This window comes from Anomaloglossus baeobatrachus, chromosome 5, assembly GCF_048569485.1.
Source record: "Anomaloglossus baeobatrachus isolate aAnoBae1 chromosome 5, aAnoBae1.hap1, whole genome shotgun sequence".
NCBI lineage: Eukaryota > Metazoa > Chordata > Amphibia > Anura > Aromobatidae > Anomaloglossus > Anomaloglossus baeobatrachus.
Genome location: NC_134357.1, coordinates 87,855,713 through 87,869,012, shown reverse-complemented (window position 1 = coordinate 87,869,012; position 13,300 = coordinate 87,855,713). Strand labels below are relative to the sequence as shown.

General features: G+C 45.4%; 1 protein-coding gene across 1 annotated transcript in view; it reads right to left on the bottom strand.

Moving 5' to 3' along the window:
- The window catches only part of TMEM26 (transmembrane protein 26), a 121,057-nt gene that overhangs the window by 43,018 nt on the left and 64,739 nt on the right, over nt 1-13,300 (bottom strand). The window contains exon 2 of the mRNA XM_075352342.1: nt 9,313-9,391. Coding sequence (XP_075208457.1) covers nt 9,313-9,391 — 79 coding nt within the window. The remainder of the gene's footprint in view (nt 1-9,312; nt 9,392-13,300) is intronic.

The following is a 13,300-nucleotide window of genomic DNA, read 5'->3' as shown; positions in this document are numbered from 1 at the left end:
CAACCAATCACAGCTCCTATTAATAACCTGTAGTAAAATAGAAGCAGAGCCTTGATTGGTTGATATAGGCCACCTGATAAATATCCAAGCTGTCCAAACAGCCGATACATTACCTCACATATACAAACAGTAAGTATTTCTTTCCCCCAAAACATAGTCTATGACATTCCCTGAGTCAAATGAGATACCAGTATAGAAAGAGCCAGCTCACCTGGGCCTGGACTTCCCCTCCACGCAGCATGGAGACATCCTGTCCGGTGTAGATAGTCAGCAAAAAAGGAAAAGATCCAGCTCCATATTCTCTATATTTAATGGCCTTATTACATTGACTTTATTACAGAGATAGTTGTTAAGATCCAATAGGCAAATTGGAAATGTATAAAAATCACCCCAAGAGGGCAGATGATGATAGTCTCTGAAACGCGTTGCTGTTTTTCTATGATCATCTGCCCTCTTGGGGTGATTTTTATACCTTTGCAATTTGCCTATTGGATTTAAACAACTATATTACATTACATTTTTAATCAAGAATATGGAGCTGGATCTTTTCATTTTTTGCCGTCAAATGAGTTGGCTGTCAAAATTTTGTGATTGTGAATGTGACGTACGAATTCTTTTAGCGGACATACACACACACACACACACACACACACACACTGTGATGCAGTGGTTGATGGGAGCTATATGCTTCTTAGGATGTGTTTTTTGCACTGGTGAGCAGCAGAGAAAAGGTTAATCTCAGGCCTGGATCTTCTCTGCTAGTTCAGGTTGTGAGGCATCGCCCGATGTGCACAGGTGAATAGTTAGCACAGCATAAATAGACAGTCAGATCTACTCAGTGTGTGGAAGGTTGCGCTGGAAAGCTGAAGGAAACTTTGTGGGGAAACCAAAGCTGGACTGGGACTAATGTTATACTTTTTACCAAGATGCACTTTTCCGTTTGTAACCCTGTCTGAAGTAAGACTGCATCTATGTTTATGTTCAGTGGGAATAAAACACTGCCCTTTTTGGACTAAAAAACTATGTATGCCTCTTTACTGTGTCCCTGCCATCGCCTACCAGAGCTGATCCCCCACAATATACTCAGCTTTATATATTAGATTTCTGGAATAAAGAATGCGGCTGCAGCGCCCCTGAAGCTATCAGGGTGCTACAAGGTTCTGCATCCCCACAAGGATGCCTGACCCGGAGCCAGTGCCAGTAACAACAAAAATCCAGGTAATCCCAGATTTTCCACAACAATCCCCCATAGCTACATAGCTAGGGTCGGACCAATGAATGGCCGCCTAGAGATGAGCCAATCCAGTCCACTAGTTGACCAGGTGGGAGGATCAGACTGTGGAGAGTAGTCAGAGTCAGTGGAGTACTAAGAGAGGAGTGAAGGTGGACGTGAGGAGACGTTCTGACTCGGGTGAATGGTAACCTGGTACCCAGGAGAGTAGTTGCCGGTAGAGTACTCCCGGAACTACGCACTGACGGGGTACAAGACCCTAGGACAGGAAAGAGCTCCAAGCCGACCTGTTAACACCTGCACAGTGAGGGTACCATCAAGGACCTCGCTGACCCTAAACATACGAAGACTCAATAGCAACTGGAGAACCGGGGACAGGACCAGAGACTCCAACCCCACGGTGTTCACGCTACCGTCAGGCGGACAGAAGTGGACAAACAACTGTATGGGGACCTGTAAGTTGCCCTACGCCGTGGGGACCCATTTACCAGAGACATGTGCAGGGGAAGAAGGTACCAGAGTACTAAACTGGCACTGGGACGAAGGGCACCTGGAGGTGAAACCAGCCAGCCTCGGGTAACCAGTTACCACCAACCAGCAGTGAGTAAAAACCAGTTGAACTATATCTCTGTGTGGACTAAAATCTTCTGACGCCCGTCACATCACCCATCCTCTGGGGCCCGGCCCTGCTTGCGGAGAGCCTACCATCCAGGCTGCAATTAACACCAGCCCCAGTAGTGACATTCTGCAGCGGCAGCTCCATACCTATAGCCGCAACACCACAAGTGGTGTCACGTATGAACACTAACCTAATCCCCTGTAAATACACCCCCATTACAAAAAGGGCTCAGGGCACTGAACTGGGCAACGGTCACCCCAGTGACATTCCCAAGACATATCCTGTCCGGGACCGAGTATCCCATATCCCTGTGCACGACACTGCCACTTCTTATGAACTTAAGTGGATAGGCACAACCGATCCTGCTTCTACCCAGCTCTGCCGATTTTGACAGAGCTGCCTAAAATTGGCATCAAAACACCAAAAAAGTTTCACAACTCCACGTAGGTTTAAAGTATACCTTCTAAAAGGTATAGCATAGAGAACTGAGTCTAGCGTGCACCAAGACTAACAGAGTGCACCAACATGATAGATTTGGGGCATCTTCTTATTGCCTCCTCTATGTTTGTGCTGTCTGAATATCAGACAGCAATAGTAAATCTAGTCCAATGTTATGAGTTTAAAATTTAGGAAAGAAGTAGTATGGGAATCTTATTTATTTAGGGTTTTGGCTGGGTTCCTTATTTCCAGTGATGGGTAATTTTAAATGAATTGTCTAGTCTAAGAAGAAAACTATATGACTGCAGAAAGCCAAATCATGACCGTGCGTGATGAATACACTGTAAGGATTCTCTTGTATTCCCAATGCAGGAGGGGAGGCATTCTCATGATCACTTGCATACAATATGTTTACTTGTGGTCATGGGCCAACTAGACTCTTCCATCAGAGGTGTATCTAGGCTTTCCAGCACCCGGGGCAAGAATTCAGTTTGGCACCCCCCCCCCCCACCAAGCAATTTGGGTGGTCGTCGTGTGACCAATCACTCATATGTGATTTGCATACACAGTCATGTGGTAACGAGCTTCTCTTAATAATTCTCTCAATGTTCAATGAGAAACGTATGAAGAAAAGCTAATTGTCACATGCAAGTATGAAAATCACTTATGAGTGGAGTGGCCATGTGATGACAAGTGAGCAGAGCTAAATTGTGACAGTGGGTATATTACACGCTGTTAGAACTGAGGATACTACACTGCTTAATTTTGTAATTAAAGGGATTGTCCAGATTAGAGATGAAAATCTGCAGTGACTCTATTCGTGACTTCAGGCTTCTGAATTCTTACAATGTATGCTTTGCACACTTTTAGGATTCTGCGATGCCAGTGACAAGAGTGGACGATCATGTGAGCACAAGGATGAGATTTGTATACTTGTGGCCACATTCTGATTTGACGTGTCCGGCCTCAGTCAAACCATTTTCATTGAGCATGTCGGTTCAGCACGTGACCACATCTGTGTAAATCGCATACTTGCAGCTTCATGACCTCCCTCTCTCACCGCCGCCACCAGAGAATCCTGACAGCGTGCAGTGTGCACACTGTGAGAATTCACAAGTCTGCAGTCACATAGATTGACACACAGAGTGACTGCAGGCTCATCACAAACTTGGACAACCCCTTTAATGCTCCTAAGGCCCCTTTCACACGTCAGTGATTCTGGTACGTTTGTGCTTTTTTTTAAATGTACCAGAATCACTGACATACGCAGACCCATTATAATGAATGGGTCTGCTCACACGTCAGTGATTTTTCACTGCACGTGTCTCCATGCGGCGTACCCGCGTGTACGTGATTGCCACACGGAGACATGTCCATTTTTTTCTGGCATAACTGATGTTCCATGGACCACGCAGTGGTGTGGTCCGTGAAACACGTGCCAGAAAAAAACATGCATTTAAAATAATAAACATTTTTACTCACCCGGCTTCAGCCGCGCTGTCTGCAGCCCGTGCAGCTTGCTGCTTCTAAGCCGGCTGATTACTGTTGCGCATATTAATGATGCACGACACAGCCGACCCGGAAGCAGCTGCTGCAGGGGTCAGCGCCGGCCGGATGCTGCACCGCGGGAGCGATCAGCACCATGGAGAGCGGGAGCGGGCGCAGGTGAGTTCATCTCTAAGTGCAATCACGGGCCACGGAGAACGGAGCCCGGATTGCACTTAGACAACCCACGTGTGCCGTGATTCACAGCACATGCAGGGACATGTGCGTGTTTTACACGCCAGTGAAAAACGTCTCTGTTTTTCACTGACGTGTGAAACGGGCCTAACATAAATAAAAACATAGTAACCCTTAACTTGACAGACGTCACAAGCCTTTATTAAAGAGATTGTCCACCACTTTAACACTGAAGGCCTTTCCTTAGGATAGGTCACCAATGTCTGATTGTTCAGGATCCGGCACCTGACACCCCCGCCAATCGCCTGTTCTAGTTGTCGTGCCGGTGGTGGCCAGAAGTGCTCAGTTCTGGATCTGCTCCATCTTCTGATAGTGGCACCAGATTCCTATTAAAATCAATGAGGCGGATGTGCAGTACCCGGCTGCGGACACTCAGAGGACGAAGCAGATCCAGAAATAAATATTTGCGGCCACCTGCACCAAGAACAATTGATAAGCGGGGGTCCCATTGTGCTCCCATCAGAAGCAATGCGCAAGTGGCACTGAGGCCTAATGATGGGACACAGTCAGTATCAGAAATAAACATTTACATTCAAGTACCTTATAGATGACGTTGTCTCTAGTAATTTCTTTCTATTCTTCATCTTGTCCTGACACAATGATGACTTTTCACATTCACATCTCGTCTCTGCAGATTTCCATTTTCTCCGGTCTTCTGTAACACATCCCATCACGATGCCCCTGAAAATAGCAGAATAATTATAATACTTCTATTTAAAAATATCTGCCCTACACTGTGGCCCAGAATAAATAATGACCCCTCATTGTGTTCTCTGCACAAAATATGACCCACACTGTCCCTCTTATGGTACATGCCCCACACACTTCCTCTCCTTTCCATACTACTCTTCACACTGTCCTCTCACTGTATCACCCTATACTGCCCAGTCTTTATACTGTGCCCTCTCATCCCACCCCCTCCTTGCTATGGCCTCACACTGTCCTCCAATTCTGCCCTCTCTCCATACCACGTCCCTCCACTACCCAGTCTATATTCTGTGCCCCCTCACATTTTTCTCATCCCTTACTGTCTCCTCACTACCTCCTGCGTGTCCATATACTTCTCCCCTCACTCCCCATCCTGCCCACTTGCTCCTCATACCATGTCACTCTTTATTCTGTGTGGTCAAAATTTCTTTCCCATTTGCTCCCCATACCATGTCTGTATACATCAACCCTCCCTCTCCCCATACATCACCCTGCATCCTCCCCCTCCCCATACATCACCCTGCATCCTTTGCCTCCCCATACATCACCCTGAATCCTCCCCCTCCCCATACATCACCCTGCATCCTCCCCCTCCATTGCCCCTCATCATTTCTCTCCCCATAATCACAACTCATCATTTATCTCCCCATATTGTGTCCAAAGATGTTTCCATCCCCCATCCTCTCTTCCCACCATACTGTGTCCAAAGATAGTATCCTCTCACCCATACTGTGTCTAGATACTGCTCCCTTCCCATCATCACTCCTCCATGCTGTGTCTTTAGATACTCCCCTACCCCCCCTCTATACCCTCATACTGTGTCCACTAATAGTTCCCTCTCCCCACCCTCTGCCCCCCCCATTCCGTGTGCATAGCTACCTCCCCCCTCACCCCATAATGTTCCTTTTTCGCGTCTTGAGCTCCACACTGGAGCACTAAACAGCGCTTTCTGCCACCTCCGTGCTGTGGCCCTGACTTCCGGGTCAGCAGTGTGATCAGCTGACCAGATCACATGACCGCCGTCGCTCTGACCCGGAAGTCAGCGAAGGCGTCACCGCTCCAATTGTCCTCGCGTCTGACAGATGCAAGGACAATTGATCAGTGGGAGCCGCGCGCTGCAGATTCTATGAGTGCGGCTTTCAGCGTGACAGCCGCGCTCAGAGAGTGGCGGCTCCCACTGCAGAGCGGCAACCACAGCCTCCGGGGAGACTTTACCCTGCCGCATCAGGCAGCCCGACAGTGCCCCCCTCACAGCTGCGCCCGGGGCAGATGCCCCGCCAGCCGCCCCCTAGATACGCCCCTGTGTTCCATGGTAGAACATTGAAAAGTGGAGGAGATTCTAGTCAGCACATGACCACAAGTATGCAAATTACAAGAAAGTGGTCATGTGAACTCCCATCCGCACGGAGAATACAGGGCAATCATGACATGATTCATCAGTCTGTAGTCACATAGTGTCACTGCAGACTTATTTTCTTAGACTGGAAAATCCTTCATGATTCTCCTCACAATCACATAAGAGAACCAGCGCTCATCTATGGTGTTTCAGCAACTTTATGATGTTCAAATCTTCAATGTAGACAACATTTCTTATGTGATTGTAAATGGATTTTTAACTACTTTATGTAGCGTACAATCGAGGGATTTAGCGAAAGGCCCTATGCATACAAGTGTGTTGGCTGTATGGAAAGAAACCACACTCACACAAGCTTATATCACTGCCGAGTGCAATCCAATGTTTGTTTGGATAGCACTCGGAACATTGTTATACTATGGGACAGTGCAGATCAGCAATTTTTTTTGTCATGCTGATTCGGCATGAGAAAGAAGTTGCAGCATGCTGCTACTGTATGGATAATCGGATTACACACACCCATACAAGTCTATTGGATGTTCATCTCAGTGCAGTCCGATACGCTGACACAGACAAGGGAGAAGATGGAGAAATTAAGTTCTTTGTCTTCTCCTCACCCATGCTCTGATTCTCGCATGCAAGAGAATCGGATCACAGTAACTGACACTCAGCTTAAACTCTGATCAGAGTTTGAGCCAGGTGTCATAAGCATAATTGAAATGATTTATGAGAGAACATATGCCCGTGTGATCCACATGCGCCTTAGAGATTTACTCCCATCCTGTATCACTTGTTTGGATACAAATACATTGAAGACAACTGTATTCTTTCAAATTTGTGGCATCAATTTGGGGAATTTCCTGATCTGCTCTAAAATGACTGAGCCCAGTTCATAAAGCAGCATCCATAACTTCAGAGCTCTTGGCCTGGGGAGCTTGAGAAGTCCATATAGAGCCCTCATCTCAACACTATCAACACTGATTGCGAGCTAGATCTCATCCAATATCAGTGTTTGACCTTCTAAATTTTCTTTTAGCTTAATGAACAAAAATTCCCATAGAGATGCTCTAAAATTGTGTAGGAGGCCTTTCCAAAAGAATAAGGGTCTTCAAAGAAACAAAAGCAAGATAAATCTATGCTAAAACCAATGGTTTGAGAATAAGATGTTACTAAGCTCATATATGTGAGCTTTTCCACATACTTTTCGCCAGGTGACCAAAAAATCAGCTATCCACATACATTTGGTTATAAATTGTGAACATACTGGACAACAATATTTTTACTTTTTAGTCATATAGGGAGGGCAAAAAGGTAATTTTAGGCCATATGAGACCCCAAAAAGTTGTGAACTCTGTTAGAGGTTTTGCATGGGCGCCCATGTTCTTCAAGCTACGACACTTATATATGGAGAAAGTCAGACATTTACAGAAAGAAAGACTCTACTACCAATCAGGCTACAGTTTCCAACGTGTCTCCTTAAATGACACCTGTTCTTTCATTATATCTTTCATTTTACCTACAGCCTTTCCATGAATAGTAGTAACCACTAACTAAATATTAGAACATTCATGAAAACAGTTACAGTATAAGCCCTCAGTGCTTTTTTGGGAATAAATCATAGTGGAAAATATTCCTCACGAGGAGTGTTGGTGACATCACTGCATGCTTCATAGGCGACCATTGTACTTCTGCTGTTATGAGCAGGACCCCGTACAGACACATGGCACTTTGTATTTTACACAACTTTCATAGTTGTGTTACAATGTCAAATACAAATCACATATATTTATTAAAAAGGCTTTCATCCTTACTTGTGTTCAAAACGTTCCTCACATTTTGTCCTCACATTAACTTTACTGGTACTTGGTTGCTGAATTTAAGTTCTGGCCATAGCCATTTGTAGGTCAGAAAAAAATAACATTCATTACTGGCAATTTTGTGAGACATTGTAATTTTACAAGTCACCTTTTGTAATAAATGTTAAATGTGATCCTTAAAAGGGAACCAACCAGCAGGATTTTCTCCTATAAAGTAAAGGCAGTGCCATACCGGCATTAGCAGGATGATTTAAATCATACTTTCAGCTTCAGATTGGATCTTCGATTGCAGAAAAAAATGTTCATAAAAGTCCAGAAACTCGGGCATTCTTTGAGTGATATGTGCAGCAGGCAGACCTTGATGGGTCCTCTGTGTAAATTTCTTCATTAAAACAGGGGAGGAGTCAGCGCATACTCGTACTGTGATCTCCGGCTCCATTTTATTGAAGAGACTATGGAAAAGACTATGAGCAGCATTGGTGCTGAAAAAAAATAAATCTGCGCATGCGCAAATGACGCCCGGAGTCTTCTTCACAGTGTTTTCAATAAAATAGTGCTGGATATTGCGGAAAGTAAATGCGCTGACTCATCTACAACCACTGTGACACCATGAAAATGGCTGCAGCAGCCCCATGTAGAAAAAAAAAACACTAAAAAACTGAGCTGTAACAAAAACAAACCAAAACAAAACAGTAAGCATGCACATTCCAAGCATGTAAATGGCAGGCTCTAGACAAGAAAACACGAGTCAGATATATAATGGTTTTAACTTTAGTTGGTTAGGGACCGTCCCAGATGGGTACACCATGACGAGGTGGGACAGCTTCTTACCTTTTTGCAAAAATGTATATACTAAGAACCCTGTTGTTAAGCACTTGCATTTTATTCATTATTATTTAGGGTATTTTTCATACAATTTTTCGCTTTGCTTTTTTCTTAGCCCCACATAGAAGTAGACACTGAAGAGGAGGAGAAGGAGTTAATCTGCGCTGCTGTGAATAAAGAATCGATGAGACCAGGATCCTGGATGAGTGCTTTAATATCAACGCGTTTCAGAGTTAGTAGCACTCCTTCATCAGGACAAATCACAATTATCCATAATAATATATCTATGTATTGTGTCCGCTAAAGGGATAAATACTCTTAGCTGTACATGAGGGTCCTCAATAGGATATTTGGAAATGTATTTTCTAGATTAGACAACATCATTGAGAAAAAAACAAAATCAATCATCATAAGTGATTTTAGCTTGTGTGAAAGCGCAATCTTTTTTTTATCTATATACTGTTTGCAATATGATGTCTAGATGCAGGTTAGTGAATATGACAATACCACTACTCCCAATGGAATTTCCAAAGGCAATGCTGTATACAGCCTGTATGAATACATAGTGATGCCCGCTTACCTTAAGATCAGTGTTTATTTCCAGGAGCCAAAGAGAAGGCACAATGCTTAATAAATAGCAGAATATTGGAGGAGAGACCCTGTGGAAACAAGATATGAAATCACTAAAATAAATTTGAAAAAAAAAAGCCATAAAAAGATGTGATGTCCAGGTATGTGAGCGAGATGAATAAACAGTTATAATAACTTCAGTTTGTTATTTCACATAAGGATAAAGATAACAGTAAAGAGAGAAAGGCAAGTAGAATATAGAATGTCACTAAAGGTGGCTTCGTGTGAAACACTCTTATGATATATCAATCAGATATGACAGGACCGATACATTTCCACCAATACAAACATACAGTATCTATTAATATGCTACAAAGTGTTTACTAGAAAACAATTGTAAGGGTCCAATTTAGGAGAAAAAAATCTGAGACAAGTCCATTGCAAAATACACAGGAGGTAAATGCTGATTTGTTGCAGATTTTGCTGCGGAATCAACTCTATGTATCGGAAAGAATAAAAGGATTGATTAAAATGCACAGCATAAATTGATAAGCTGTATATACAGTATAAAGGCAATACAGATCAGTTTGCAAACATATTCTGCACAGATTGTTTTAAGAAGCTTGTTGATGTATAGGTGTGTAGTGTACCCAATAAAGGGTACACAATATGCCAAGATGGCAAATTATCCACTGGATAACTAACTTCTAGGACCATCAGTAATGCCAAGAATGTAGATCTGCAGATCCTCATCTGAGAGGATCTGTAAAGTGGTGTAAGGTGGTAGTCAAGTGCAAGGGATTGACTTTGGACACCACGGCATGCTACATAAAATACCTGGTACTGGATAGGTGTGTGGACTTTTGCCGTGTGCATTGGTAACCCATGTAGGTCACATACTGCCGCGGGTGTCGGCACCCACAAGGAGACTGTTCTCTTTAAACCACAACTCTTTACAGGATGGTTCATTTTGTGTACAGAACTTTACAGGTTACAACAAAGGATGGAAAAGGGTAGGAAGGCACTTACGGTAGGGAGAGGGGAAATGGATCACCACCTGATACTAATCTGAGTCTGCACCCTAATGTCCCTAAGCGGGTCCTCCCCCAGCCGCCGTTACATCCCTAGTCCCTAGCTAGTGTGAAGACTGAGTGCACTAGATGTCACCACTACTGTAATAAAACACAGGGGAAGTAGCACAGACAGGGGAAATAGACAAAAGGATATGCACTGATTGTTGCAGCCAAACACTAGGACTACAATAGACAATAGGTAAGCAACTTCGCTGCTACAGCCTAAGGCCTGTTTCACACATCAGTGCAAAACATGGACGTTTTTCACTGACGTATTAAAACACATATGTCCCTCCATATGCCATGATTCACGGCACACGTGGGTTGTCCATGTACAATCCGTGATCCGAGCTCCGTGATACGTGAGTACATGTGATGCCCTGGACTAGCCAGGTAGTCACAGGTAGGCCCTTGCACAAACACCTGTCCCCTAACAGGGTAACAGCAGCCAACCTAAAAACCCTGAGTCACCCCTCTCAGGTCTTGACGTTCACACCAGGGGGCGGAGCCAGGTGGCTGGCCACGCCCACCGAGGAGTTCAGATAGCCTGAGGCGGGAAAACCACAAGCAGATCAGTTTTGGAGGTGAAAGAGTGTACTAGTAAAGATTAAACGTCTGTCAGGGGTCTGGGTTGTAGCCCAGATACCCTGTGACCAGGAGGCAGATGGTGGTTGCCGTCTGCAGGAGCTGGGAAGACGGCTGGTGGAACCGTAAGAGACCGGGACAGGGTAGTGGCCTGCCGGTACCGAACCGGGGAACCAACTGGAAACCGGAGCACCAGGAGGGGTACTCAGACCCACAACGAGGTCCTGAAGCCACTGGACCACGTCGAATTTACTGATTGAGGTCTGGACCTTAGGTCCTTTCCCGTCCCATGACCCGAAAGACGGCAACAGCCTACTGAGGGGGATAGAAAGCCACCGCACAAGTAGAGAGATCCCACGGGCCAGCCCCTGCGGTCAAACGGGTTCCCCGACACACATAAAGCCGGGGAGTGGACTACCGTTGCTGAAGCATAGGCAGTCAAATTCTACAAAGCGAGGTGCAGGAGAAAGGCGGGAACCACCGAACCGGGTGGAGGACCAAGCGCAACTGGCTGCGGGCACCGACCATCATCCTTTTGGTTTACCAGAAACTCCGGTGTATCTGTCATAGTGAGTACAACAGTGCCCTCGGGCCACGCACCGCGCCGCACCTCACAACCACCGGGCCCCGGGACCATCACTCCCTGCCCACGGAGGGGTCAACACCAGGCTGCACAGCACCGTCCCCAGGAGCCTAGTTAATGGCAGCGGTGGTTTCCACATTCACCACAACCCGTGGGTGGCGTCACGAACTTACATCCCTAAACACCACGGCCTCGGCCGTGAACATCCCCACCGAAGATCAGCCTCCTTCACGTAGCACCAGCTTCCCTTCAGAGCGACATGACCCCCGGGTGCCGGAGGCGCTCGAGCCACCCACTGAACGAGCCCGGACCCGAGCGGCTCGGTTGCGGCGAGCATGTGGCGGTACATACACATGGACGTATACTCACCTGTCCTCACTCCTGCTGTCCGTGGTGCTGAACTCTCTGGCTCTGCTGTGTTTTCGCCCCTGCTGCAGCTACTTCTGGGTCGGCTGTGGCTGCATACATGAATATGCATACAAGTAATGAGCTGGCTATGAAGCAGCAGCCAGCAGAGGACTGAGACAAGCAGCGCTGGAGAAGGTGAGTTAAAATGCTTTTTTATTTTCAAGGTCTGTGTTTTTCTGGTACGTGTTCCATGGATCACACCACTGTGTGGTCCATGGGACATCAGTGATGCCAGAAAAAAACGGACATGTCTCTGTGCGGAGCACACGGACACGCATGTATGCCGCACTGAGACACGGTGAGTGAAAAATCACTGTTGTGTGCGCAGACACATTGATTTTAATGGGTCTGCATATGTCAGTGATTCTGGTACGTATAAAAACTAGCACTTACGTACCAGAATTACTGACGTGTGAAAGAATTTATAGCCACAAAGAACCATTAGGGACGGTGTTTAACCTAAAAAGCTAAACTTTATTGATTCATATAAAATGTATTAACAATCACATGTGTCAAGCAAGAGATCTCAAAATTATCACACTGGACATGTCAACATACCACTATTATACCAGTAATCTCTACAATGCCGTCTAAGCATAATTACATCTTCAATAACCAGTATCTATTATTCAGCTTCACCTGTGGTTACTGCCACAACCCCTGGGGGTACAACTTATTATATGGCTTAAACCGAATCCAACCGCTATTGTTGTTAACACTAGCATTGATATCCTAATTCCCAAACTTGCAAGGATTCTACCTGACCCAGTCAGACTGATGCCACTCAAAAATACAAGTAAAACCTTAGTAGTTACATTGCAAGTGAGATGACACCCAGTGACCGAGCGTCTCCACCTCCAATCATTACCTCCCCAAAGTGGCACCAGGTGAATGCCTTCTGGATCGCTCCTGGCTTCAGTTACGTAGCCTCCAAACACGTACAATCCTGCATTATCTGCGCACAACACAACCCAGGTAAAACAGTAAAAGTCCCTAAGAAAGCAACACCCAAACCGCTCTATCCGTTTCAACGACTGCAAATAGACTACATACAACTACCCAAGGTAGGAGTGTATGAATACGTCCTGGTATGTGTAGATCTCTTCTCAGGATGGGTTGAGGCCTATCCAGTAAAATGTGCAAATGCTAAAACAACTGCAGAAAAACTGATGAAGGAACTAGTCTGTCGGTATGGCATCCCAGAAGCCATAGAAAGTGACAGGGGTACACACTTCACTGGAGAAATAATGAGGGACATTATGCAGGCCCTGGGAATAGAGCAGGCATTCCATACCCCTTATCATCCACAGAGCAGTGGAAAAGTAGAGAGATTAAACGGGACACTTAAA